Raw genomic sequence first — 26,714 nt, forward strand, 5'->3', positions numbered from 1 at the left:
GTAGTATTATCCTTGCAAAACTAAACTGGGTTTATTAGTGTTTACACAAGATCCTAAACCCGCATTTAATACAAGGATTAGAGGAGCTTATATAAAAAGCAAGATTATTATAAACAATTATCATAAAGTAAGTATTCAATAAGCATACGTAATACTAAAGTCTATTATACATAAACTACTACCTTCCCCACATGTACCTATATGAAAGATATATTCTCTTATGTTTTGTAATTCCCTGTGCTACGAAACAATCCTCTTTGTACAACACAACTGTAAGACCAAAAGTCGGCCCTAAACTAGCCTCGGCGCAAAATCTCAACTTACTAGCTCAAGAGGGCAATGCAAGGCAGTCAGGAGACTGGGATCGAATCCTTTCGGTGACAGATCCATGACTCAGCCAACCCAAACGACAACTATACATTACAGTAGCTAATCGTATATAACACGCTATTTGGCAATATAGATCCTGCAAGGCTCTAGTCCCGCATTTTGTATCTAACCTAAGAGATTAGAGTAAGAGATCGGCAGGGATCGATCTCGTCATTCTGATGCCAACTTTGCTCGCAGATTCCCACCAAAGGTTTCCACCTGAAGGATTCAGCTTGAACAATTCCACTGTACAGTAGATTCTACTAAACACCCGTCCACTTACTAAAGTTAGTCAAGCGTATAATACAGACAGTTGGTGGGATTGATTATTTACATCATTGGGTTTGTGGCCAAGTTTTGCAAAAGGATTGCAGCACTCCATCAACTAACGTATGGCCGGGATATTTAGCACCATGCTCTGTATGTATATAAACGATAGGATAGAGGGTGGCAATTACAATATGCTTCTAGTTTATAAATGTATACCACTTACACAAATCGCAAGTTTACCCTACTTGCTAATTTTTGTAGTGGTTGAGAAGTTATGCTTTAAAGTCTTTGTGTACTTGTATAATAACTGGCACTTTCTAATATGCTACACAACCATGTTAGTGTACGCTTAGTCAGTCAGTAATAAGCCAACAACATCTCTATAATCTTCTGTATTGTACAATGGTGTAATTGTTATATCGGCTTCTTGTATCTATTTGCATAAGCCGAAGAATAAGCCCTCAGAACCTTGCCGGTGACTTGATTTTCGATATGCTAATTCCACTACAGTACAAGCAAGCGTACAGGTCAGCCGGCAACTGAATCCATGAAGCAGGTCCGATGTAACGTCAATTACAAGGCTAACATGGCTGACGCTGCTTACCGCCATACGGGATCAATTACTTAGAAGAGGCCGGCCGCATCACACTGATCTACGAGAGATACCCATGAGTTTATGAAGAAGATGGCGGGAAATACCTACTTTCATATTGACAAGGCTTTTCAGGCCTATTGTTATCCCAAAGGGACTTCCGAGACATGTCCACAAGTTGTTCTTTGGCTTTACTTGTGTTGGCATTATGTAGACAGACGAGGACTCTTACTTGGACCACTACCGTGTCCCCTGTAAAGTATAGGAACAGCTGAACCCTGTCCACGGACTAATAGCTGTCCGAGTAAGAACCGTATCTGGAATCTGGACATGAACGATAAGCACAAAGAGATGGGCACGTAGCTACATGTAGTCGATGAACCCACACGCGCATACTGATGGCCGCTTTTTATAGTAGCAGTCGTGCGTTTAAGTACCTACCTAGGTCAAGAATGTATACAAGTGTTCACTGCGTCGTCTCTGCCTCTATCCTTGTACAAGCCTCTTGATCAACTCTCGGCAAAAAGAAATAAACAACTGCGAGAGTTGCGCTCTTCCGTCGGTGGCCGCTGACTACTGTATCTACTTGTAGCTTCGGTTTCCATCTGTAATATCGACACACCCCTCCGCATAAACCAACTCCACTCGCAACTACATAGTACAAGTATAGCCACGCGGCAAAGTCTCCCCAATGGCCAACCTCGGTGCCAACAAAAATCCAGCCCTCCGACCCTGTCTGTTCTACTTGCAAATCTCGGGCTGTCGGTTGGGGGCTGGCAGGGGCCGCAAAGACATGCGTGAGGCTCAAAGCAGGTCGTTGAAAGCAGAGCAGAGCAGAAAAGAGGCACTTTCCTTTCTCTTCTTACTGGTGGCTCTTCCCGGTCCCTCCCCTACAGTAGCCTAGCATTGAGGGGGGGCCCCCGCTAAGCGCCGAGGCGGACCCGGCTCTAAAAAAAAAAACCGAACAAAGCAAGCAGACAAAAAATACGATGCAGATGTCTTTGGCCGATGGCTACCAGCAGATGCGACCATAGCGATCGCCCTTTTTTTTTTTTTTTTTTTTTTACTACGGCGGCCGAACTAATGCATGGCATCGAGCTACACCCAACGGCCGCTTAAGCCCTTAAGAAAAAGAGGAGGGAGGGGTGGGGAGCTAATAAAGAGGGAAAATGAGAAGAGAAGACTTTTAAGAAGAACGAAGAGAGATGCCCATAGATGCTTCCATTCCATTGAATGTGCCCAAGTGGCGATGCTGCCGTGCGCTATTTCCGCTTCCATTTCCTACCGACATGTACTTTCTCGCGTGCCTGGCCTCTATTCCCAATTCCCACAAAGCAAGGGCCGTTGGGCCGCGTTTGCATCCATCAAAGGCGGCTGAAGACGGGAAAAAGCGGCCTCTTTTTGCGCCGGGCTCACCAAAACGATCAACGACGGCAAGTATACATGTATACATGGTACGTTCGGATAAGAACTCAAACGGGATATCGGGACACTGCCACTTGTCCCTTAAATCTTCGCAGCTCGTATTATGTGCTGTACAGTAAGTAAACACTGTACGTGCTCATATACGGTACTCCTCTGGGTACATGTACTCAATGTGGCTGAAATGTATAAGCGGAGACCTTAAATCTCAATGTTTAATCTCAAAAAACAAAAGTTGCCTTTTTCTCGTTACTTATGAAACAAGCATTTTTCGGCGTATGCGCCAGCCCAGCCTCTTTCCTATGAATAGTAACACAAGAAGAAGAAAAAAGCCAAAACTTATAGCACCCCTCGGCAAAAATCCACAATGGCTTTGTGTTTTTTGTCTCAATCCCGTAACTGATTGTCGGTGGATACTAGATAGCCCAGGCACAGGTACTGTACTTTCTTTATATAGAACACGCCCAATCCTTTTGGTGATTTTAATTAAACGTGCTGCTTCTTTTTCGTCTTCTTTCTCAGCTAGGAGTGATTACTAGTATTGACAAAACCATACCTACATCTCAGAAAAAAGGGGACATTTAATTGCACTGCAATGCAAGCACCTCGTAATGATCACTGCCACTTTTGCGGAGCTGCTGCTTGCTGCTTCTCCTTCGAATCTTGCAGTCCACCACAAGTTCCATATCTTCCGTATCTTGCACCATTTCCCCCCCTTTTAACAAGCCCCAATCTCAATCCCGCTCTTTAAGCTTTGTCACCAACCAAAAAGCAGTAATGATCTGGTATAAGCCACATACACTTACTCCTTCTTTGAGCATCCATCGTATTCCGGACTGGGAGGTGGCGTCCGTCAGTTTCAAACGTCCTGGTTTAGCTGTACGAAGATCGTCCCTGGCTAGTACTACTGCAAGGTTAGCATGTTACCTCGTAGATGCCTTTGCCCAATGCCCGTCTCCGGTGCCTGCCGGGCTATTTCCCGCGTCGAAAAGGCCCCGATGGTACCTGAGAGTGGGTTTCCCTAGAGAGAAACCAGAAAAGATGAGCAACCGAGTTCGATCTAGTAAATCCAGGGACCAGACAACCAACAGTGCCTCATCAGGAGTACTAGACAAGCATTCAGGGTCCAGAAATAGGTCCCTACACTACTACGAGGAGAGCACCTCTCTCATCTGCATCGTATGTTCAGACTATAAGCCATTATTATTAAACTCAAAACTCCAAATAGGGATATCAAAAGTGTATAATGCTGCGTGTTTGGTCGTATTCCCATTAATGCCTCTTCCTACCCACAGCGTGTATCATCCATTGTGTACCAACACATCCTGCCACCTTTTGCCCACTATTATAATTCAAGTTCAAACAAAAAACAATATTACTCGTGTCCTATCCCAGCTAAATGCGTATACAGCCGAGCCCTAAATCCTTCCATGAAATTAACCGAAAAGAAAGAAAGAAAGAACAAAGGGGGAAAAAGGAAAAGAAGAAAAAGAGAGCGAAAGAGAGCAGTTTGTCGAATGATGGGGGCTCGGAGGGATTATTCAAAGGCAGCAAAAGCATGACTGGTCATATCATCGGCCCACTCCCGCCCAGCAGGATGCGAGTAAATAATACTGTATCCGTCCCATCAGCTGCTTTGAAGAAAGAGATGCAATTATTCCATCGTAAATCCAAGCGCCCTGGTATCTCTGAAATTATCGTCAACACCGTCCAACGCCAGCACAATATCCTCCTCCAAAGTCCATCTCGCTTGATTGCTAAATTCCCAACGAAGAAGATGTAAAAGAGAACAAGGGAAGAAATGTAGTCACGCTTTTCAGCTGTAGAGGGTCAGAATAAGCTCAGTAAATAAGCCGAAGAATTAGGCCCGCTGTTGAAGGAGACGCCTCGGGTTCGTCATCAATCGACATCTCCCACTCCCGCTTCATGTCTGGCTGTTCAATCACTTCTTCAATCTCCAGCTGCATATCCTGGCCCTCTTTCAGCTCCTGGACCACGTCGTCATCCATTTCGATCTCTATACCAATCTTTGTCGCATGTACTATTCGAATGATGCGAGATGGGTCGAGACCCCATTTGGCGGCGATCCGGTTGCCGAGTTCATTGAGTGTACGCGCGGAAAGGTAAATCGCCCTGTGGTATTCCTTCTTTCCAGGCCCCGCCTGTCCTACGCGGGCAATGTAGAAGCATGCAATCGGTTTCGCCGGCCGTTCGGAAGGAGGTCGGTAAGACGGGTCGACGCCCAGGGCTTCAATCCACCCACTCAAGGTACCATCGTCTTCCGTTTTGCCAATTGTGGTGGGGTTTTCTACCCTCTTGACGCCGGTCGAGTCGAAATTGTGCCACTGGACGCCAGAGCCGATGGCAGATGCTTGAGATGCTAGAGAGAGTGAGCTTGGGGAGGGAGACACCAATGATCCGGCTACAGAGCTGTGGGTGCTGCGAGCCTGCCAGATGCTTCCTTCGCGCAGGAATTCTACCTTGCCAGATGCCGCGTCGCCCTGTAGCGACACGGGGTGCAAGTCAGGGTCGTCGAGCTCCTCACCCCGCAGATACAAAACGCTCACCGGCCTCGTGCTGGTAAACATGTCCTGGAGTGTCTGCAACTTGAACTGTAGGTCATCTTCCAACGAGAGTCGAGGAGCTGCGCCGCCAGCAGAGCTGGCTGAAGACATGGACCATGTTCTCTTGTGTTTGTGTATCTTGTTGGGCATCCCTGCTTTGCCCAAGCCGCTCATCCTTTTTCGCTTGAAATCCTTGAGCCCACCTTCAGCTTGCGCGATTTGCTGCTTCATTTTGTCGATTGACTTTTTCACATGAGCCACATCGTTGGACAACTTTCGCTCAGCACCGTGGTCTCTGAAAAGCTTGACTTTGCAATAGCAAACCTCAGGGGTGGCCTCCGGAGGCGAAGGTAGCTGATCTGCAGTGTAGAGGCTAGTCTTTGCGCAGAGTCGTACAGGAATGCCTTTAACACCTTTTGAATGGCTGAAATCTGTCGAAAGGAAGTTGAAGCGAACGGGAATGTTGGCTTCGGCAGCGCCATTCAAGCCTGGGGTCCAGATGACAGAAAAACAGTCAAAGGAAGACGACTCCAGCTCTATGCGAGTTCTCTTGTCGTCGCCGTCAACAGGCTGGCCGGCTTCGACATACTCGACAGCTTGGAGGCGGCCTCCTCTTTGGTGAGCTTCATTTGTCCCTCTTCCCTCTTTCCACAAGCTCCAGCAAACGCCTGGCTTTTGTCGCTGATGTTCATCTTCGAAAGATATACGCACATAGGTCCTATATCGGGTACCGGGGCTAACCGGAGGATGAACACCTGTATCCACGACAGATAAAGTGTATGCTTGCCCCTTGTTCAGGTAAGTGACTGGAATCTCGGTGGCATGCTTTACCATGGCTGTTGGGGCATTCAAAGTCGAATGGAAACGGAATTTTTCGGCGGAGGGCGGCAGAGGTTGGACGCTTTGTACTACCGCCAGTTGCTGTGGATGTAGCGCAGCGGCGATCGTCGGCATTCGTTCGTCTGACGGGTCAGAATCCATTGGAGATCCGTCAGGCTCCATCGTTTCGTATCCTGTATCATGATGTACGAATTCGGACGGTACAAACGCTGGGTGCGGATGCCCCCGAACAGCAAATGGATCGCCAAACGGAGGTATCGATTGAGCTTCTATCGTAGGAAAGGCTGCCAGACTAGAAATTTCAACACTAGGCTGTATAATATCAAGGGTTGTGGGTACCGATAAAGGAGTCTCCAGGCCAGTGCTGATAGCCATAGAAGGAGGTTGCATCTCAACCACTTGCGGGAGCAAAGTGCCAGACCCTCCAGGAGTAGGAGGATAGTAGGGTTGAGCACCAGGGACGCCGGCAACAGGGACACCAGTAACACCAGGAGTGAGAGGGTTGAAAGAGAAGGCACTGGCGTCTAAGAGCGATGGTGTGAATCGCCAAGGGTCATTGACAGCCCGAGGTGTTGGGTCCATATCTCGAAAGGCTTCATGTTCGAGATGTACTCTATCATTTCCCTTGTTAGCACTCGAGTGCCAAGTTGACACAAATAGTCAAGTGTTGATGGGCTTAATTTTTAAAGGATAACAGAGAGACAGTATCGCTGTGAGGCACTGATTTTGGATTGAACATGAAATTGCCTACCTGTCGTGGGTCGGTGCATTGATAATGGGATTGAAGACTGCGGTTGTTGCATGGGAGACGGCTGGAGCGCTAGGTTCAGTGACACCAGTAGAGACTTCTGGAAACTTCTGCCTGAAGTCTGCCAGCAGCCCATCATCGGGCTTCTGCGCACTTGTCCTATGGTTGACATGCAACGTTAGTAAATGCTTTTTTTGGAGGAGAGAATGAATCGACAAGGCGCATCCCAGAAGGATGCAAGATCTGCGAGAAGTCGAAACATGGGACTGATATCAGATTGATTCAGAGGCGCGTGGGAACTGCACGTCCGTCCAGAAGACAAATACGACGGGTTTGTGACATTGAAGTAGATGACAAATGAAGAATCGCCGTACCTAGAGCGAAACATGTTTGTTGCGGGTTGAGGCGTCTGTGTGCACACAGACGCTTATACAAAAGTGAGAAGGTGAGAGAGTTGGTCCCTTCCTTACACACAAATGCGTCACTCACGGCCGGCTGCCTCTCAGGAGTCGTCGCAATGTACACGCAGTTGGGCTACTGCTAACTAGGGCGCACAGGCGTGTCGCATAAAGCGTTTCTTTCAAGGGTGAAAGGGATGAGACGGGGATATCGAAGCGCAGCAAAACCGAGCGAGGTGGCCGTCGCCGCAGTCTACATCCACCACCAGAGAGCTCTCTGCCGCCGTAAGCAACGATGCTAGAAGAACGGAGGCGCTCTCGAAATCGTTTGTAGCTGTCGAAATCCTCGGGTTGCCAGGCTGATGATGCTTGTAAGTCGACTCCTCGTCGGTCTGCGGCGCGCCGGTCGGAATGAAGGGGCGAAAGGAGCGACGGAGATGGCAAAACGGGTAAAACGATGGTACGAAGTGAAGAGAAGAGAAAAGTATGAGGGCCAAACGGGTGAGCCAAAGACGTTGCCTCGAGGCCCCGTCGCCTGGTGATGGAGGCGCTGGGTCGGTTGTGTATTAATTAGAGACGCAACTGTGGCGGGGCCAAGCTTCCGATCTGGTCGCTTTTTTCCCTAGCAGCAGCAGGCCTGATGTTCTGGACCGTCTTAGGCGTGGAGCCCCTGTGCTGTGCGTGTCTTGCGACGCTGTGGCTCGCTCTCGTCCCCTGCTGTGGCTCCGTGCTTTGGGGGTGGCCTGGAGAGTTTTTCGCTGTGCTCGAGGTGGTTTTGCGATGTGAACTGGGGAGGGGTGCCGCGAATTGGTGGCTGCATGGGGCAGATGCGACAGCGGATCGAAAAGTCTGTGGTGAATCGACACACCCCGAGGAGCGCTCCTAAGTTCGTTAGCGGTAGCCCCCCCCGAGGTAGCTTTATGCAGTGCTAGCGCCAGGGAGCTAGTGCTGTAGATGGAGAATTGGCTTTAGTCGCTGTAGCTTACCTGGACTCTAGCAGCCGCCGGGGCAGCAGTGGCTGACAAGACTCAGGCACTCTATGGAGGTCGCGCGGTAGGTGGGTGTCTGTAAAGGCCGCCGCGGTGCCTAAGCAATTTGCCTCATCTACTCGCCTCGGCAGAGGGGGATGAGCGGGAGGGGTCGGGGTAGATGTACTATAGATGTTGATGTGATATGATATGAAGAGGGAAGATGAGAAGATGCAAAATGGCTGGAGATGGCTGGAGACGGGACGAAAGAGGGGAGAATGGTGATAAGAATGAAAGAAGCCTAATCAGCACGGGATATAGCGCCTGGATGACAGGTGCGGCAGTAGAAGCTCTTTCTGTTGCTCATGCTCTGCTCTTGCCATTTGTCCTTGTCTCGCACGTTCTCCTTCCTCATGCTCGTGTACCTTCTAGGCAGGCGTCGCCGGAGCAAGCACCTGCCTGCATGCCAAGAGAGAAGGGCTGGTAGTATTGGTATCGGTACCAATAATAGCACCTTTGCAGTGGGAGCCTCTCGTTTTAGATATCTCACATGCAATGCTGCTTTAATTTGATGTCCTGCGAATGCAGGGAACCAGGTTCTTTGGTTCTGGCGGTTCCAGTGCTGCCGTTGCTGTTACTACTAGGTACTCCTGCTGCTACTGCATCTGTTCTGCCCAACAATACACAAGTACACGACAGTACAGTGCCATGTAATAGTTATACCAGTAGCCCAACGCTGACATGGCCCTTTGCCAGTGCATGTGCCGCACTGCTTCTCCTGAAGATGCTTGCATCAGTGCATTGATGCTTGCAGATACTGTACTGTACTGTATGTAGTACTAGTAGGTAAGCCCATGCCTCGCCAGTAGCAGCTGATGCATGCGCCGCACACCGAATCACTGGTGAGAGAAGCTTCCTGTGAGAGGAGCGACCACCACAGTAAGATTACCTTGCGTCGACTAATCAATTCGTTGGACTGGAAAAGTGCGCATGAGCAGCGGTGCTCGAAAGCATCGATCGATGCCGATTCACCGTGCGAAGGACAGTGCATGGACGGATGCTGCACCGCCTGCTGGCCAAATCATTCATTACTCGTCAGACAGCATCCAATACCACATCCGGGCAATCCTCCGTACCGCAGCCGTCAACGTACCAGCGCTCTATCCACCGCGCTCGCGGCTATACCGACCTGTACCGACAGTTGATATGGAATATATGGAATATTTTTGCAGAGCTACAGTACGCGCGAAATGGAGCAGCGAGGCAAGACACTTGTCGTGCCAGTCGGCGCTACAGCATGGCTGTCGAAATGAATTGTTAGCGCTCGACGGCCTCGATCCACAGCTCGCTAGCCTCGCTGTGCTAAGTCAACGCCCCTCTGGTTCGCTTTGTCCACATGGCCAGCCGAGCAAGACGCTTTAATATTCCGTTGGCAGCGGCATGCTGCAAGAAGCTAGCACTGCGATACTCCATATTGGAGACAATAATTGCTACGCGGCCAGGTACTATTGCAATTGGACGAGCGGTGCACTTTGTGTTTTCTGTCAGGCGCCCTCCTGGATCTAGATCAGATCGAGCCGGCGTTGGCCGTCGCCTTAATGTGAACACCTGACATTTCTCCGAATCACCCAGGTGGGCAAAGCAGCGTCAAGCCCCAGCCGGCGTGCAAATGGAATTCTACAGGCGAGTCAGTCATGTTCAGTGGCCCTGCGTCTTGTACCCGGCAGGTCGGGAGCGATGCGCAGGTGCATCGGATACCGTTTGTACGTCTGTACGCTTGTACAGGCCAGGCACCTCTGCTGCCGATACTGGTAAAATCCGAGCATTCTTCCATGCCGACTCTATATCCCTTGGCCGCGGTAACGGCCGGCATCCGATGCCCTGCCACAGTGCTGGCTGTGCGGTGGCCGTATGGCTTGGGCCTCCCGGAGAAAGCCACCCGCCGTGGAACAGCAAAGCGCTGTCGAGATCCGAGGCAGGGCGTGGTGCCAGCACTCGCAACAAAGGCAAGACATCCATGATGGGACGTGTTTCTAGCATCTGCTGCGAGGACGTGCCCGTCACAGGCTGTGTGGCTGCGCCCATGCGGCTGCTAGACATGCAAGGAGCACAAAACGCTTCTGTCAGCTCTCCCGCAACTCGTACAAGTAACTCGTACAAGCACTATATCCATGTTCCTTGCCTTGCATTGCTAGCCCACGAGGTTCCAGCTTACCTGCCGGCATCCCATACGAGATGCCACTGGCCGTGTGCTCCAACTCCCTAGGTACAGCACGTATTGGGAGCAGGTATGTACATGTACATGTATCTACATGTACCCAGTATGTTGGCAGTATAGCATGCCTGGCAAGTGCTGGGGCGGCTTGAGGAAATGGGTTCTGCCGCTCCAGTCCCGAGATTTTTACTTGAATGCTTACAGCTGCTTACAGCGCATCGAAGAGGCTGCTTAAGCGGTCGAGGACAGCTCATCTCATACATGTATACTTTGCCGCTGACATGCAGTTCCATATCTACTAGTACCTGCCTACCTGTAGGTACCTGCCTAGGGACATACTGGCGACAGCACATGTACTTGGAGTAAACAATGCCGCCCTCTTGCTGTTCTCATAGAAGGCTCTGGAGCATGCAGGCAGAGAGATCAGCAAAGACATAGGGCTTACCGTCTGTAAAACACACATGGCATGTCACATTCGCTCAGTGGGGTAGCACTCTGGCATCGAGTGTAACCTCGCCTCGCAAATGCCCGCTGAAGAAGCACCGCCGTTGGACCTCCAACCGCCACCTTGTGCTGGCACCAAGCTTTTCACGGCCGTCCGTGGTGGATATCATCGTATGATTCGGGAGTGCTAGGCCTTGCAGGGCTCTAAGAGTGGCAAACTGTGGCGTGGCGGGCATCAATGCTTCGGCAAGGTGCCCCCCCAGCAGAAATCTCATTTGACGGAGCGCGCGTACAAGGTTGGAAAAGTATAGATTAGGTCTGTAGGTACCTACTAGGTAGTGTGCAAGGCTGGAAACTGATCCATCTGGCGATAGGTACCTACAGGTTAGTTAGTATAGTACCTACACGCAGTATTTATGTGAGTGCCACGGCCCTTGAAGAGAGTTCTCTGTTGCATGTTCTTTTTTTTTTTAACGCGAGGCGTTCGTCCCCAAACTAAGGCTGATCTTCATTGCCCATCTTCTCTTATTTTAGCAGCGAGACACACCTCTGGATCCTTGTTCTGTCGATCTATTGTTCTAGAACACGTGCAGTCTGCATTCCGGCCATTTGATACCCGATAGAAGTCGACATGGATGGGGATGGCAGCTAGTCTAGACTTATCGCGTCGCAACTATTCGCCTACATGAGACTTGAGCAGAATCAAAGACGCGCAGCTATTTGCCTTTGACAAACAGCTGTGCCACGCAAGGTTGGGCGTTGTGAGACAACATGTGATTGATGCTAGAGCCGATAGTAGCCCATCTTCAATTCATCAAAACACCAATAGCCTATGCCCCTCGCCACAGCCATGACTGCCAAGCACCTCGCTGGAACGGCCTCCTATTTTACAGGGCGTTTAGTTGTTTATTTTATCTATTTTTGCTAGTTGGATGATGAAGCTACATACCCATGTATACAGATGGCTTGAGATTTATATGTAGACGCATATCAGATCATTACTAATTTCAGCCAAGACAAACAACGCCATTTGACTCTAGTACCGAATATCACCCGCGACATTGTCTAGTCAGGCTTGAAACCAACATTCTACATGCCCACATCTCAGTCTCTTAATGCAAAAGTAGTTCAATATATGCTCCTTTACGAATTCAGAATAAACCAATGGATCGCTCAAGTAGCATAGAGTCATAGCCGTCACGATGGCCGCCTCGCTTCCATATCACGAGCCAGACATTGTCACAATCCTTGTTCAGGCATCGTTCCTCCTCCTTCTCAACATCACAAACTTTGTGCTTGATCGGGCCGTGTACTGCGGTCTTATTGGGCAAATATTCATAGGAGTGGCTTGGGGAACCCCCGGCGCGAAATGGCTGAGTACAGAGGCTGAAGAGGCCGTTGTCCAGTTGGGCTATCTCGGACTACTGCTTCTCGTATATGAAGGTGAGGATTGCCCAGCATATCGCAATTTCTTCGATTCTGAACAACCATATCAGGCGGACTCTCGACTTCTTTAAAAGCCCTCGGGGCCAACCTTTTCTTATCCTCGTGCATTGCCATTACTGGCATTAGTGTGCCAGTGGGACTTTCGTTCATCCTCCAAGAGCTCAGTGATGCCACGCCTCTCCAGTCCTTCGCAGCGGGCGCAGCCTTGTGCTCTACAAGCCTAGGGACGACATTCACAGTGCTTCGCTCAACTGGTTTAGCGAGCTCGAGGCTCGGCGTGGTGCTCACGAGTGCAGCCATGATGGACGATGTTATTGGCCTTGTCATGGTTCAGGTTATTTCCAACTTGGGCCTATCCAGCACGAGCATCAGCGCTGTCACCATCATCAGACCACTTCTAGTATCTCTTGCCTTTGCAGTGTGCGCGCCCCTTGCATGCGTCTATATGGCCAAACCACTTACTCTCTGGTTGAACTCTCAGCGGGTGAGGCACCCAAAAGGGACCATCAATCTTCTTCTTAGCAGGGAGAGGGCACCGTGGATCATTCATACTTGCATATTAACTGGTTCCATCGCTGGTTCAACATATGCTGGCACCTCCAACTTATTTGCCGCCTATATTGCCGGTGCGTCTATTAGTTGGTGGGATTCGGAAGTGCCTCATCTTTCTTGTGAGACATCATCTACAGAAACAACGTCGACCAGGACACATTCTACAGAAAATTCCTTTACAGCGCAGAGTGAGGTTTCTGAGCATTTGCAAACGGTTAACACAGAGACTCCTAGTAATGTCGCCTCAGAGACTTCTGAAAATGTCACCTCAGAGCCTAGGGAAGCGAGATCATCTGGACAGGCCATTTTTGAGCAGTACTACCTGCAGCCCCTTGATAGAATTCTAAAGCCATTCTTTTTTGTAAGCTTCCTACCCCAACGCCCAAGTTTTCTCTAACTCTTCAAGGCTTCCATCGGCTTCTCTATTCCCATCACGGAAATGTTTGACGCTTCAGTTGTCTGGAAGGGAATCGTATACACCAGCCTAATGATGCTTGGCAAGCTTGTGTGCGGCATCTGGCTCCTTCGCATGCCATCTCTGTCCTCTCTCCTCCGCAGATTGACAATCTCCATGAAGCACTCAAGTTTACAAATGTCCCACTTTTGGGGACGATTCCACACAAAGCCGAAAGTGCCTTGCGATTCGACTTCTGCACCCGCAGGCCAATCCCAAGGGACGTCTCCGACACCCCAACCAAGCCATGAAACGGCCACGCAAGCGACACTTCGCCATTCAGATCCAGAGGGAGCCAAGCCGAGATCAGTCTATCCCGCTGCCATTATAGGCTGTGCAATGACAGCGCGTGGAGAAATCGGTTTCCTAATTTCGTCAATCGCCGAGAGCAAGAAAATATTCGCTTCAACTCGAGCTGACGATGGAAAGAATTCGGAAATATTTCTCATTGTCACTTGGGCCATCATGCTGTGCACAATCATAGGCCCCTTGTCTTTGGGGCTCCTTGTAAGGCGAGTGAAGAAGCTGCAGCATGGAGCTGAAAAAGATGGCCGACTTGTTCGGTAGGATGTGCTTGGGGTTTGGGGGTTGCCCTGAGACTCAGAGAGAGCCAAATAGAAGATTGTATGAGTTTCAATCTGGTCATGTGTTCTCTAGTGAATAGACTCTTTATCTTCAGAGACGTGCTGATAGTTTTCGACATATTTCCAGTGCAGTTCTGGGCCGCAGCAACTGTCATGCTCACAGGCTCAGTGCAGTTATCAAAGACGCAACATAAATAAAGCGAAACTGAGCTACTCGATTGGGTGATGCAGATATTCGCCATCTATAATCATGGCCCCTGGAACAGATCTTCACGAACATGCAGTAATTTGACAACAAAACATCGCTATAAGTGCTATGAAGGAACGCAAGCAACACGTGAATAGAGCATTAGTTACAAGATCTATTCAAGAACACAAGAATGCAACAAAAACGTCAGGCTACAAGGAAGGAAATGAAAAAAAAAAAAAAAAAAAAATGGGCAATGATAGATCAGACACAACGGGGGGGGGGGGGGGGGGGGGGGGGGGGGGTAAAGGGCATCAGAACTACAGGGACTCCAACGAAGACATTGGGTATAGTTGGCGGCACAGGTACATAGATGGAAAGGTGACATTAATGCTTCTACGCTTACTGCTGCTGCTACTACTGCTACTTATAATATTTAATTAGATGCTTTATATAGATTAATTTGGTATCTAGCTTGTCAAGTTACAACTAGTGTGCTGGATAGTCAGCCACTACATAAGAATAATCTACATCTTTTGATCAGGGACCGTTTACAATCGCTAATGTCTGCCAACAATGCTCATTTACTCACTCATCTTTGGCTGCCAGAGCCACATCATTTTGCGTCTCGCTCGATTCTCGGTCTGCTAATTGAAACTAATGCGTTAATCTCTCAGATACCACAAAGGTCTAAAATTCTTTAAATATTTCCATAGAACTGAGATGTGGCGTCTTACAGTGATAGATCTCGAAGCGGAAGATATATAGAGCGCGATCTTGATAGTATGAAAGAAATCAAATATATAACTGCTAGTAATTTGTCTCTTTTAATTTATTTCTTAGTTTTATTTCTGTTCATTTCTGTTTTGGCTTGTCGTCTCTATCACTTACGGAGTGTAGCAAAGTCGCCTCTGGTGTGGGTCAATATGCTTCTATATGAGTAAATGAACCGTTTTCCCCAGTTTATGAGCCATGGATCAGCCCTACTATATCAGCGCGAGAGCCACAATGACTTGGCTATACAAACAGGCCTGGCCAACTTCTCAGCAAGTCGGCTACTTTCGATCAATATAGATACCTAGTCATCAAGGCATTGCACAGCATGATTGTAGCCGCTGACTCTGAACCATGTTACAAGTCTACAGATAAACCCATAAGGGAACCTGGTCACGCCATGCTCCGTGACATCGCGGATGAACTGAGCATAGCCCATCTCAGTATATCCGTGTATTGTATTGTATGTAAATGGTAGACTCTTATAGTATCGGCTCAAGACCTCTTGGTGACCGAGAAATTAGCTATTGGTAGAAGAACTGCGTTTATATGAATATCCGACATGTCACATATACTTCTCTCCTCATCTTCAGCAGTAACATGAAGTTTACATCCAAGAACCAGGCCTCACTTTACAGATTAGAGGGCTAGGACCGTATGCTGTTTTAGAACATCGGCACCGTTGTACCGAGAAACCATTGTTATTCCCGAGCTACAAATATAGATGCAGCTACATAAGAAATGGCGGTAGGTGGTTGGCCGTTAACGGAGGCTACCCGCAACCGCTTCTGCAGCTCCAATGCCATTTCTCCGCCCATGGATCGTCCATGGAGGGTGGAGTAATTAGCTGGTGGGATGACGTATAATTCAATAGTTGAGATGGAACTGCCGAACTAGATTACTCTGAGGGGAAGCTGGACAAACTACTTTTGGCCAGGTATCACGGCTGAAGCATCTCGATAAGATCGAGAGCAATTGTGATGACAGAAGGAAGCCTTCATCGATCAACACTCCACAAAGCACAGCAGCACAGCACGTCTCCAGCAAACCCCATATTTCATCTCCTCATCTCCTCATTTCCTCTCCAGGCGTCCCACGCCGTTATGACTCTGAGGGGGAAAAGGTCCCGTCTCATGCGGGGCCGGATCCGGCAGCCCTCCAGACTAAAAGTGGGATTCCGAAGTGGACCTGCCGGGCGCGCCCTGCGAACAGACACGGCAACAAGTCACCCACTTTGGGCTGCTAAATCAAGCCGACATCGGATGACTCACGATTGAATTATTAATCGTCGTGGAAGGCTGGTGATGTGGTCAACGGGCGAAATCTGTGTCGAAATGCGTCGAGTAAGCAGGGCACAGGGCACTTTTGGACAATTGGTCGAAAGAGGTTTGTTTGTTGGACCTTGCGTATATCGTGCGATTCATGGCATCATCCATTGGCTTGCTCGTGAGATAAAGAGAGACAAAAAGCCGATAAATAGCGTCTATGGAATCGGAATTGGCTTCCGCGTAAATGCAGGGGTCGCCGGCTATTGGCCTCGGCATGTTCCTGCTAAGACCCATCCATTGTTTGCCATTGGGCATCCGATTCGGCTCGTAGTCGTTGGGTTATTGCCTTCGGTATAACATAATGCGAATGACTAGTGCTTCTGTTGGTATCAGTTTTGATCGTGGCTGTAGAGAAAAGAGTGGAGGCTCTTCGCCGTGCCCGTCTCCAGATTGCCCGTATTCTGGATAGCGTTCCAGGTTGCCATTTTTTTATCCCCGGTTTTTCTTGTTTATTTATTGTTCCCGTAAACTGAGATTCCTAGCTTTATGTCCTGTTCCAGCTGGCCGCTCCGCTGTTAGGCTGATCTGTGTAGATATTAGTTAAGGGGCAGCTAAGATTTTTTTTTTTTTGGCCGAGTTGATAATCTGGCCCACTCGCTCCGTCTTAGTGACAACGCTGCATTTCAATAAATCCCCCCCTTGCCAGCTGTCAGAGGCGAAAAGCAAGAAGTTGAAAAAAAAAGTCTTGTTGTTTATATAAGCTTGAGTAGTCTGCTCTAGCTAAGCTTTGACATGCTACATTTCCCTCAAAAGTGAAGCTGTTGTAGATATAGCGGCGCCGCTTGCTACCTACCGCTGATTCATCGATTTCGGTCAAAAGAAGAGAAAATGGCGGTGGATATCGAGAAAACATTGTCGACGGTTGAATCCGGCGAAGACCGTCACTCGTCGGGCAGGGAGTCCCCCATCTTGGAGTCAATTAGAGGAGTCCGGACAAATCGGACAAATCGAACTCGGAGTCGCAGCCGGCACTCTGCCACCTCGAGCAGATTCAACAACGATGACTATACCTGGAACCTGGAGCGTGCCGCTACGGCAACTGTCGAAACAGAGATTGAGCGCGCTGCTCGTGAGCCAATCACTTACACAAGATCAGGAGCCAGCATGAGCAGCGTGGCGTCTAGGCCTCCGGAATATGAAGTTTACTTTGAGGATAATGATCCCGACAATCCGCTGAACTGGTCCTTGCTTTATCGAGCCTGGACAATTGGAGTCGTTTCTTTTGCTACATGGCTTGCGGTCTTGTATAGCACCAGCTACACGGCTTTCATACCCGGGCTGATGGAAGAATTCGATGCCTCAGAAACGGTCGCCACGCTGGGTGTAACAACCTATCTCTTGGGTCTTGCTGTTGGAAGCTTGGTTCTAGCGCCATTGAGTGAGGTATACGGTCGACAGCCTGTGTATGTTGTTTGCATGACTGTGTGGACCATCCTCATTATTCCGTGTGCTATTGGGCCTTCTCTGACGACCCTTATCGTCGTTCGCTTCTTTGGGTGAGTGCATGCGAATTGCAGAAGCCGAAAATCAGTTTCCGAGTTTTGTGAAGCTAACAACATGTGTTATAGAGCCCTCTTTGGCGCTGTTATGATCTCGAATACCCCGGGTACAGTTGTCGACATCAGTAACCCCGAATATCTCTCTCTCGGAATATCCGTGTACAGCATTGCTCCGCTCAACGGCCCTGTTTTGGGTCCTCTGATCGGTGGTTTTATTTTTCAGTACAAGGGATGGAGATGGACAAACTGGGTGAGCCTCATCATCGCAGGCGCTACCATCCTCGCCATTCTTTCACTGAGGGAGACGTACCCTCCAGCCATTCTCAAGAAAAAGGCTGCCCGACTTCGCAAGGAAAAAGACGACCCTCGATATTGGTGCCAGTACGATCAAAAGATCTCGACGTTGAGCCTTCTCAAGATCAACATGAGTCGCCCCTTTGTGCTAGCTGCTACTGAGCCAATCCTGTGGTTTATGAACTTTTGGTAAGTAATCTTCCGCTCAGCTTGTCCATAGTGGTGTCATATCATGATCTGACCGAGAAGCAGGATTTCTCTCATTTATGGCATTCTGTACCTTTGCTTCGTCGCTTATCCCATTGTATTCACCCAGTATCGCGGATGGGGATATGGGCTTTCGGGACTGTCGTTCCTCGGAATTGGCTGCGGCATCCTCATCGCCATCTCTTTCGAGCCGGTGATTAGAGGATTCATCTGCAGGCAGCCTCGCGACCCGGTGACTGGGAAGGTTCTCCCAGAAGCTGCAGCCCTCATAATGGGCCTGGGAGCCATTCTAACCAGCATTGGCCAACTCGGATTCTCTTGGACCTGCTTGCCTACACACATCCACTGGATTGCACCCATCATCTTTGGAATCCCCTTTGGCGCGGGCAACACGCTCTGCTTCATCTACGGCAACAACTACTTGGCCGGCGCATACAGCATCTATGCAGCCAGTGCGCTTGCCAGCAATGCCGTGTTCCGAAGCATTGTTGGAGGAACCCTGCCGTTGGCTGGGCCCAAGATGTACGAAACGCTGTCGCCGCAGTGGGCGGGAACCCTGCTCGGCTTGCTCGAAGTCATCTGCATCCCGATTCCGTTCATCTTCTGGCGGTATGGCGGCAAGATTCGAGCCAAGAGCCGAGTCATTCAGCAATTACAAAACGAGCTGGACGAGATGGAGCGGAAAAGAGCTAGAAACGATGAGAGGCGCCGGAGACGGGCAAGACGTGAGGCGGAGAATGCCGAACGACGCGCGAGTGACGAGGATCTCAGCACCGACGATGAAACAGATAGCGAAGACGGTGCATCTGAAAGACGCGAGAGCGTGCCTCACAGCGTTGAGGAGAAAAAAGAGGCTACTGCCACTGTGAAGAATGAGTAGAGGTGGAGGAGTAGCAACAAAACAGACAAAGGGAGATGGAAAAGGAAAAGGAAAAGGGAGGAACGAAAAGCAATCAGCAGCGATGCGTTACGTCAGCGATGTGTTTTGAAGAGCCGTGATATTTTATCATACGATTGATATACCCAGCCCCATATATGATTATAATTTTATATACCTACAATAGCTTTTCTCTTAATATTAAATCTAATTCATCTCAAAACCAACAGGCCTTGCCTATTTATAACCATCAATTATTATGCTTTGCTCTATGGCGGGTTGACCCCACTTGAACCCCGCCAACACCGAAGCTTCACCACGGTGAGAAATTTCGATGCTAGTAGAGTTGAGTCACCCATAAGCTGTCGCAAACCAAAAACCTTCCCACCAAAAATCTCCATCCCGAGCGCACACCGCAGCCCTTCACCTTTGCGCTTGGCCAACAACATGTCTCACAAGGGCAAGAACAGCGCCAGCTCGGCAAAGGGCAAAAGGCCCGCCAAATCCAACGCTGAGAGCAAGGCCGAAGATGTCCTGCAGGCAGTGGTGCGTACAAGAGATATCCATCGCGGGGTTCCGTTCGCATCCAGCAGCTAACCATGTCGCTTTCGCTACGATACAGGTCCTCGCAGACTCATTCCAAGATCGATTCAAGCCTTTCACAGTAGAGAAACCAAGAGTGAGCAGACGTGGGCTAATTTGAAGCCGTAGCCGCGAGCTGACTCTCCACGTTTATAGTGTCTTCTGCCGCTGGCAAACACCCCTCTCATCGAATACACCCTCGAGTTCCTGGCCATGAATGGTGTTCAGGAAGTCTACATCTACTGCGGCGCACACACAAATCAGGTTGAAGACTACATCGGCCGCTCTAAGTGGGCGTCCTCGTCAAAACTGTCGCCCTTTTCAGTACTCCAATTTGTTCGAGTAGCCGATGCCCGGTCCGTTGGCGATGTTCTCCGAGACATGGACAAGCGATCACTGGTGGATGGCGATTTCCTCCTGGTGCATGGCGACGTCGTGTCAAATCTCATTCTGGGCGACGCCCTTGCAGCGCACCGAAAACGAAGAGAAGCGAGCGCCGCAAACATCATGACTATGATTCTGCACAGCGGCGGACCCGAGGAGCACAGAACCAAGACCCATGGAATTACTCCCGTGTTTGTGGTGGACACCAAGACTCAACGCTGCCTTCATTACGACGAGATGAACCCGCTACAGAGCGACCACTACCTTTCCATGGACCCTGCCATTGCCGAGGAGCTGTCGACCGAGTTTGAGATTCGAGCCGACCTGATAGATGCCCAGATCGATATCTGCACCCCCGAAGTGCTTGCTCTCTGGTCAGAAAGTTTCGATTATGAGCTTCCCAGGAGAAACTTTTTGCACGGAGTGCTGAAGGACTGGGAGCTCAACGGCAAGATGATTTACGCCGAGATTTTCGAAGACGGCTACGCTGCCCGAGCAAGCAACTTGCAGATGTACGATTCCATCAGCAGGGACATTCTTGGCCGATGGACGTTCCCTTTCATCCCCGAAAACAACATCTTCCTAAACCAGACATTTAAAAAGCACATCAACAACGTCATTATCGAAACTGGGGCTTCTCACGCCCACGACGCCAAGCTCCAAAACTCTGTCATTGGAACCGACACCAGCATTGGCTCCGGAAGCAAAATCATCAACAGCTTTGTCGGCACTGGCTGCAAGATCGGTTCCAATGTTACGCTGGAGAACTCCTTCATTTGGAACGACACTACTATCGGAGATGGAACGACCGTATCAAAATCCATCTTGGCGGGCAACGTAGTCATCGGCAAGGGCTGCTTAATACCCACCGGATCGCTCTTCTCTTACGGCGTCCAAATCAGCGACAACATCTCCTTTTCCACAGCCGCCGTGTTATCGACCGTCACGTCCACAGGCAAGCAAGTTGCCAAGGACACCAACCTCCTCGGCCCCGACAGCAACGCAGCCCCCTTCTACGACCCGGAGGACGATGAGCTCGACGACGAAGACCCTTCCAGGCTCCAAAAGTCTCTCATCTACTCCCTCGCAAATTGGAACCTGTCCACCTCTTCCATCTCGACCTTCAACTCCGATGACGAGTCCGACGACGACGACGACAGCAACCTCCTCTCCGCAGACGCCGCGCACTCCTCGAGGTCGCGCCTCTCATCCTTTGCCTCGGACGACTCCGCCGGCAAAATGTCCTTCCACGCCGACGCCGTCCACGGTCTTCTCGATGCTCTGCGCGCCGACTCGGGCGACTTCGACTCCGCCAAGCTCGAATTCATGGGTCTCCGTCTCGCCAACAACGCCTCCGACGCCATGATGCGAAAAGCCGTCGCCACGGCCTTTACCCGCCGCGCCGTGGAGCTCGTCACCCCCGAGCACGGCGGCCTCGACGCCAGTAAGGCGGCGGAGAGAGCCTTCACCGCGTGCAAGGGCGCCTCCAAGTTTGTCAACGAAGTCGGTGTCGGCGGCGGCGAGCCCGCGCAGGTTGAATTCATCCTCTCTCTGCAGCGGGCCCTGCAGCACTACTCCAAGGGCCAGGAGCAGCAGCAGGCCAAGAGCGCCACGCTGCTGCCGGCCATGCTGCAGCAGCTGTATGCCTTGGATATCTTGGAAGAGGAGGGCATTCTGGGCTGGTGGGAGGATGCCCGTGCAGTGGATGGCGAGTCCATGGCTGCATTGAAGGAGAAATGCAAAGTGCTCGTGGAGTGGCTAGAAAATGCAGAGTCAGAGGATGAAGACGATGACAGCGACGACGATGACAGCGACTAGATAAAAGCATGTTAAAGGACATGTAGGACACAATCGAAATGAATAAAGTAAAATTTACAGATATAAAAAAAAAAAAAGAGACTTAAAAACAAGATGACCAAGAACTTCAAATCAGATAGCGAGGTTTAACCCCAATCTTGGGTATCATTCATTACATGTTGCTTTCGTACTTGAGCTACTGAGTTTTAATTCGATAATGCCTAAAGGACAGATAAAAGTCGCCCTTCCTTATTTCCATTTCAATATGCCATGTGCCTAATGCGCCATTTCGCCCTAATTCCATCGAGATGCTTCCCGGATGCCCTAAACGCGCTTTCAGTGAATGGGAATGGTCCTCCACCTGTCATATATGTATGACGCAAAATAATATGAGATGACAAAGAGAAAGAAGGAGAAAGAGCAAGGTATTCGCCTCCTCCTCTGTTCTTTTTGAACAATCTTCTCCAGCTCATCCAGTCCCCAAAAAGTTTGGTAAGCTATGGTATACTGATATTGTTTTACCAATAATAGTAGCGCCACCCATCCTATTTCTAATAGTAACTCTGTAGATCTGAACCACTGGATGGCTGTCCACCCATGGGTCGACCTCGGCCAAACGAGCTTGAACCGGCGGCATCTTTGCCCTTGGGATCAACGTCGTCCAGAGAGCGGTAGCCGTGGCCGCGGTTACGACCACCTCGTCCGCCGCCCCTAGCAGCGCGATGGCCGCGTGAGTTGCCACCTTTGTTTCGTCCTCTGCCAGAGTGAAAGCCTCTGGACTCGTTTCGGCCGCCGTACTGCGCCGGCGCCTTGCCTGGGTACTCATCATCCGGAGGATGTTTACGCTTGGATGATTTGTTAACAAACAAGCTTTGGTACTCGTCCTCTTTGGGGCCTTCAGGCTCAATACGAAGAATCACTTTTTCTCCGACCGTCGTCTCGAATGTAAAGCGTTCTTCAATCGGCAGAGGCTGCCAGCTGGTGATTTTCCCCGCATCCACAGGGCGTGCCCCCTTCTTGAGGGCAAGCACCACGAGTGGTACGGGATTATCAGTGTGAAACTTGGCAGTATGCGGCACGGGGCGCACCGAAGCAGCCCAGATGGAGTTGTCATAGCAGGCGGTGCCAGTCACTTCCCACAACATCCTGCTTCCCATGCCGCCAACCTTTTCCAGTATACTCGCCGGGCATGGCCGAGGGCAAATGAGGATGTTGTTGGCGTGAAACTTGAGGTCGTTATTTGATATGCCCGGAGGAATCTGCGCCAGCTTCAGAAGCTTTTTAATATCATCGGCACCAATCATGTAGCTAGTGAAGAAGACTGTCTTCTTAATCATAAGTTTGGACCTGGAGGGAGGACAGTCTTTGGCTAGGGTTTCGTTATGCTGGTTGATCATGTGCTGAATTTCCGCAACTTCAACAACAGGGTTGAGAAGCCGTAAAGCATCATACACTTGAACAACGTCGGCAGTTATAGTCCCTCGACTCGGCATCGCCACCTGGCGCCGATTGTATTCCGCAAAAAAGTCTCGAAATCCCTTTGTGTGTTTCGGCCGGTCCTCGTAGACTTTGATCTCGGCAGCGTCTCGGTATGTCTCCATGAGCGCCTCAAAGAAGAGCTGCTTGAAGTGCATTGTGTTTTGGAAGTTTTGGTTGGAAGGGCTGACTCTGGGCTTCAAACAGACCATGTCGAAGTCAAGCTCCTTGCTTGCAACCATTCTCTTAATCAACTCGCCAAAACCATGCTCAGAACGGCCAGTCAAGAGCACGCAGAGAGCGTCCTGCTGCTTCGAGCTTAGCTTGACAAGTTCGGTGACCTTTTCATTCCACCATCCTTCCCAAGCACGCGCCTCTTCCATTTCAACGCCATCACCGGTTGCTGAGAGGATCCTGTTGTCGTGCCACCATCCACCGCTAGTGAATGCATCTTGAGTCGCGAGCAATCCTATCGTCGGCCCAGTCCACAATGCTGGATTTGGCATGGGGGTTTTGAACACTGGATATATGCCAAGTCAGCAATCACAAAGCAACCAAACTGAATAGGAAGCTGACGAAGAGAGAAAAAGAGCAACGCACATGTGTTGTCGAAATCGTAAACGTGAAGAACTCGGACCTTGTCGACAGCTGTATGGACCAATTAGCTCGCCAAACCTCCCTAGTCAATGCAGAAATAAGCACATGCAGGGCGACGAACCTGGGAGCTGCTTCGGCAAAACGGACCATCGCCCAAGTGCCGTGACCGTGAACTGCGAATCTCTGGTAGCGCCACGGTATGCGCTGTATGCCGACGCCATGGCGCTCAATCGAGGGACGAGCAGGCTGCGCAGACGACCAGCGATCGCCGCAGCACTGCGAAGGTGGAAGATGGACGGCGTTTGCTCTGGGGGAGACGAAGTCGTGATGCAGGAATTTTGGGCCCGCAGGTGGTTGTCGCGGGTCAGGTTGGGCTCCATGACGAAATTGCGTATTCTTATATAGGCACCTGCTAGCCGCCGGCAGCTCCTGGCCCTGCTGAAGGGCACCAGCTTCAGCGGGCTATGCACTGAAGCGTCAGCAGCTATACGGCAGTGGCTTCCTGTGGCCCCCGTCAGACCTACCCTGCATCCATTGCTTTTTCCTACCAATTCATGCCGAGCATCTGAGATCTGGAAAGCGATTGGAGTCTTGAGAGCTTAGAGTTTGGTCCTCGAGTCTTATGTCTGATGTGAGATTATCTCATCAACTCTGCTGTTTTAGCCGCCGAGGCTGTAAGCTGATAGCGACTGTGCAGTGATGAGGTGGCGACAGCGTTGACGCTTCCACCCGCTCTATTTGCATGAAAGCGACAGAGTTCAAATCCTGGCGCTTGGCTTGGTCCGAAATTAGAGTTGCTCTCGATCTTACCCGCAAGGCCACAATCGACACCTCCACGGGTCCTCCATGGCATCTCCAGCTAGTGCCGCCGTGCGCTTCCTGGCCGGCTCTAAGAAGGCGCCTCAGGGCATTCTGCAGCTGCGACTGCACGTGAAGCCCGGGGCCAGCAAGAACAGAGAGGGCATTCAGGCTGTGACTGAAGAGACGATTGAGCTGTGCGTTGCGGCGCAGGCAAAGGATGGCGAGGCTAACCAAGCTGTGATTGAGGTTCTCAGCGAAGCCCTGGACATTCCAAAGTCGAAGTTGAGCTTAGTTCAGGGCGCAAGATCCAGAGACAAGACTGTGGTTGTACAAGAGATTAAAGGCGATGGATCTGTCTATGCTGCGACGATCCTGGAGCTGCTTCATAAGGCTAGCTCAGAGACGTGATGATTATTGCCGGCGCCGTTTTGGTCCAGGCACTTTTTATAGCAGCAGTTGCTTGATAAATCACGCTCGCCGGTGACTCAAATGCGGTGCACCCCGCCATCGTTATCACGATCCAATGCTGGCTCTGCTTCAACATGGCAATGTTGTTATTATATAAGGGGCCCGGGAACCAACCACTTGATCCCGGAAACATGCAGCCCCCGGATACATATTATCAATAAACACCAATTAGCAAATTACTGCAATGTCCAAGAAGACCTTTGCCATCAAAGCCCTCCAACTCGAGGATGTGCCTGAAGCGGCTCAACTCAGCAGTGATGCGTTCCTAGACGATCGCCAAACTCAGATGAAAGCCCTTGGCCGGAATCCCTTTGATATGAAGACGTATCACACAGAAAGCCTCCCACAAATGCTGAAATCGCCACGGTACGTGGTATTGAAAGCTGTTGACGATGAAACCGGAGAATTTGCAGGCTTCTGCCAATGGGCGCTTATTGGATTCCCACCCGACGAGATGCCAGTGTTGGAAGGCAGGATTCAGCCCCCCCGAAAAGCCGACCACAGCGTCGACACAGAAGTCGGAGAAGGATCAATCAGAAAAGGACGAGCCAGCTTCAACTGAACAAGGCGCGCCAGAACCAGAGGATGATCCTATTAAGCGGCTCGAGACTCTTACAAGCGGCGACTTGGATGCATGGCAGAAGGAGGTGATGCCTGAAGGCACCAAATGTCTCATTGTCGTTGGGCTTTCAGTCTCACCCAAATTTCAGAGGCGAGGCATTGGCTCTGCACTCCTGCGCTGGGGAACAAGCATTTGCGACCAAAAGGGTGTTTTTGCATGGGTTCATTCGTCGGAGCCTGCGTGGAGGGCATACGAGAAGGCAGGATTCCAGGTGATCCGCTCTCTGGATGTGGACTTGGACGAGTACGCTCCGTGCTCCCCTCCGAACGAGGGCCCCGATGCTAAATGGGGCCATTATGTCTTCCGATACATGAAGTATTTTGGCTCCAAAAATTAAAGAGGCATCATCTGATAGGCGTAGCATTCCACACGGCGTCTAAATATATCTCTTGAATCCTTTGCTCTTGCGATCCATGACTGCCTGGCATGTAGCGGTACAAAATATCCCCGTCTGGCTTTGTACATCTGCTCTGCATATAAGCATCTACATCTGAGAGGCCAAATCGAAAGCATTAAGCTTTTAACGCGTTTACTGAATATGGCATTGATCGGCATAACGCGGGGAAAAGGGATTCGGAGAGCGACGACAACTCAGATTCCGAACAGCTCCAGCTGAAGGACAGAGGGAGAGGAGTGTTTCGTAAACATCATGTAGGTACTATGCCGTGCTCTGCTTGCAATGGCAGGGCATTCTAAAGACAACCGCAACTGACAGTCTCCTGGACACAATGAGAGACATTTCCAACGGGAAGGCAGGTGGTGAATGTGTGATACGCTTGACTCGATGCGTGGAGATGAGGCCAAACGAATGCCACAGCTATGATGGCCAACGAAGCTCGTTCTGGTTAGCTGCTGCTTTCTGCGTCTGACACCTGCTTGACCTGGGGTCGAGTTTAGGTTCGAAGCAAGAACGAGATGCTCCCAAGAGCTAATCCTTTCAGGCCGAGACGTGTGT

At 50.3% G+C, this 26,714-nt stretch overlaps 9 protein-coding genes across 10 annotated transcripts; 5 read left to right on the forward strand and 4 right to left on the reverse strand.

Moving 5' to 3' along the window:
• Positions 1 to 4,494: 4,494 nt before the first annotated feature.
• TrAtP1_008136 (uncharacterized protein) lies at positions 4,495 to 6,639 on the reverse strand (the record flags this gene model as incomplete). Its single annotated transcript, XM_066113798.1, has 1 exon — positions 4,495 to 6,639. The coding sequence occupies one exon, from the start codon at positions 6,637 to 6,639 to the stop codon at positions 4,495 to 4,497; it is 2,145 nt and encodes a 714-aa protein (XP_065969886.1).
• A 1,134-nt stretch (positions 6,640 to 7,773) lies between these two features.
• On the reverse strand, positions 7,774 to 8,586 carry TrAtP1_008137 (uncharacterized protein; the record flags this gene model as incomplete). The annotated part of the gene is made up of 3 exons (XM_066113799.1): positions 7,774 to 8,085; positions 8,190 to 8,221; positions 8,505 to 8,586. The coding sequence occupies 3 exons, from the start codon at positions 8,584 to 8,586 to the stop codon at positions 7,774 to 7,776; spliced, it is 426 nt and encodes a 141-aa protein (XP_065969887.1).
• Positions 8,587 to 9,869: 1,283 nt separating this feature from the next.
• TrAtP1_008138 (uncharacterized protein) lies at positions 9,870 to 10,256 on the reverse strand (the record flags this gene model as incomplete). The annotated part of the gene is made up of 1 exon (XM_014086545.2): positions 9,870 to 10,256. One exon carries the CDS (start codon positions 10,254 to 10,256, stop codon positions 9,870 to 9,872), a length of 387 nt encoding a protein of 128 aa, XP_013942020.2.
• A 1,049-nt stretch (positions 10,257 to 11,305) lies between these two features.
• TrAtP1_008139 (uncharacterized protein) lies at positions 11,306 to 14,282 on the forward strand. Its single transcript, XM_014086546.2, has 3 exons — positions 11,306 to 12,273; positions 12,327 to 13,189; positions 13,235 to 14,282. Exons 1-3 carry the CDS (start codon positions 12,033 to 12,035, stop codon positions 13,847 to 13,849), a joined length of 1,719 nt encoding a protein of 572 aa, XP_013942021.2. The 5' UTR covers positions 11,306 to 12,032; the 3' UTR covers positions 13,850 to 14,282.
• Positions 14,283 to 16,983: 2,701 nt separating this feature from the next.
• TrAtP1_008140 (uncharacterized protein) lies at positions 16,984 to 19,035 on the forward strand (the record flags this gene model as incomplete). The annotated part of the gene is made up of 3 exons (XM_014086547.2): positions 16,984 to 17,651; positions 17,724 to 18,137; positions 18,201 to 19,035. 3 exons carry the CDS (start codon positions 16,984 to 16,986, stop codon positions 19,033 to 19,035), a joined length of 1,917 nt encoding a protein of 638 aa, XP_013942022.2.
• Positions 19,036 to 19,241: 206 nt separating this feature from the next.
• TrAtP1_008141 (uncharacterized protein) lies at positions 19,242 to 21,951 on the forward strand. Its single transcript, XM_014086548.2, has 3 exons — positions 19,242 to 19,578; positions 19,655 to 19,711; positions 19,771 to 21,951. The coding sequence occupies exons 1-3, from the start codon at positions 19,480 to 19,482 to the stop codon at positions 21,814 to 21,816; spliced, it is 2,202 nt and encodes a 733-aa protein (XP_013942023.2). The 5' UTR covers positions 19,242 to 19,479; the 3' UTR covers positions 21,817 to 21,951.
• TrAtP1_008142 (uncharacterized protein) lies at positions 21,952 to 25,239 on the reverse strand. 2 transcript variants are annotated; one of them, XM_014086549.2, is made up of 3 exons: positions 23,990 to 25,239; positions 23,872 to 23,919; positions 21,952 to 23,791 (listed from the first exon to the last, which is right to left on the reverse strand). In XM_014086549.2, the coding sequence occupies exons 1-3, from the start codon at positions 24,246 to 24,248 to the stop codon at positions 22,347 to 22,349; spliced, it is 1,752 nt and encodes a 583-aa protein (XP_013942024.2). In that variant the 5' UTR covers positions 24,249 to 25,239; the 3' UTR covers positions 21,952 to 22,346. The 2 variants fall into 2 exon arrangements, with proteins under 2 accessions (XP_013942024.2, XP_065969888.1); XM_066113800.1 differs by having other exon boundaries at positions 23,872 to 24,012.
• Positions 24,715 to 25,077, forward strand: TrAtP1_008143 (uncharacterized protein; the record flags this gene model as incomplete). Its single annotated transcript, XM_014086550.2, has 1 exon — positions 24,715 to 25,077. The coding sequence occupies one exon, from the start codon at positions 24,715 to 24,717 to the stop codon at positions 25,075 to 25,077; it is 363 nt and encodes a 120-aa protein (XP_013942025.1).
• TrAtP1_008144 (uncharacterized protein) lies at positions 25,240 to 26,169 on the forward strand. Its single transcript, XM_014086551.2, has one exon. The coding sequence runs from the start codon at positions 25,530 to 25,532 to the stop codon at positions 26,094 to 26,096; it is 567 nt and encodes a 188-aa protein (XP_013942026.2). The 5' UTR covers positions 25,240 to 25,529; the 3' UTR covers positions 26,097 to 26,169.
• Positions 26,170 to 26,714: the final 545 nt, after the last annotated feature.

The sequence above is a fragment of the Trichoderma atroviride genome, chromosome 4 (genome assembly GCF_020647795.1).
Source record: "Trichoderma atroviride chromosome 4, complete sequence".
Classification (NCBI taxonomy): domain Eukaryota; kingdom Fungi; phylum Ascomycota; class Sordariomycetes; order Hypocreales; family Hypocreaceae; genus Trichoderma; species Trichoderma atroviride.

Excerpts from the sequence above, each read along its gene's own strand:
- TrAtP1_008144 (XM_014086551.2), top strand. The coding sequence starts at position 25,530 with ATGAAACCGGAGAATTTGCAGGCTTCTGCCAATGGGCGCTTATTGGAT.
- TrAtP1_008139 (XM_014086546.2), top strand. The coding sequence starts at position 12,033 with ATGGCCGCCTCGCTTCCATATCACGAGCCAGACATTGTCACAATCCTT. Across the intron at positions 12,274-12,326 it reads ACTGCTTCTCGTATATGAAG|GCGGACTCTCGACTTCTTTA; the intron begins GTGAGGATTGCC and ends CAACCATATCAG. Across the intron at positions 13,190-13,234 it reads TTCTAAAGCCATTCTTTTTT|GCTTCCATCGGCTTCTCTAT; the intron begins GTAAGCTTCCTA and ends TAACTCTTCAAG.
- TrAtP1_008141 (XM_014086548.2), top strand. The coding sequence starts at position 19,480 with ATGTCTCACAAGGGCAAGAACAGCGCCAGCTCGGCAAAGGGCAAAAGG. Across the intron at positions 19,579-19,654 it reads AAGATGTCCTGCAGGCAGTG|GTCCTCGCAGACTCATTCCA; the intron begins GTGCGTACAAGA and ends GCTACGATACAG. Across the intron at positions 19,712-19,770 it reads TCACAGTAGAGAAACCAAGA|TGTCTTCTGCCGCTGGCAAA; the intron begins GTGAGCAGACGT and ends CCACGTTTATAG.
- TrAtP1_008142 (XM_014086549.2), bottom strand. The coding sequence starts at position 24,248 with ATGGAGCCCAACCTGACCCGCGACAACCACCTGCGGGCCCAAAATTCC. Across the intron at positions 23,920-23,989 it reads TTTGCCGAAGCAGCTCCCAG|CTGTCGACAAGGTCCGAGTT; the intron begins GTTCGTCGCCCT and ends TGGTCCATACAG. Across the intron at positions 23,792-23,871 it reads TTACGATTTCGACAACACAT|TGTTCAAAACCCCCATGCCA; the intron begins GTGCGTTGCTCT and ends GCATATATCCAG.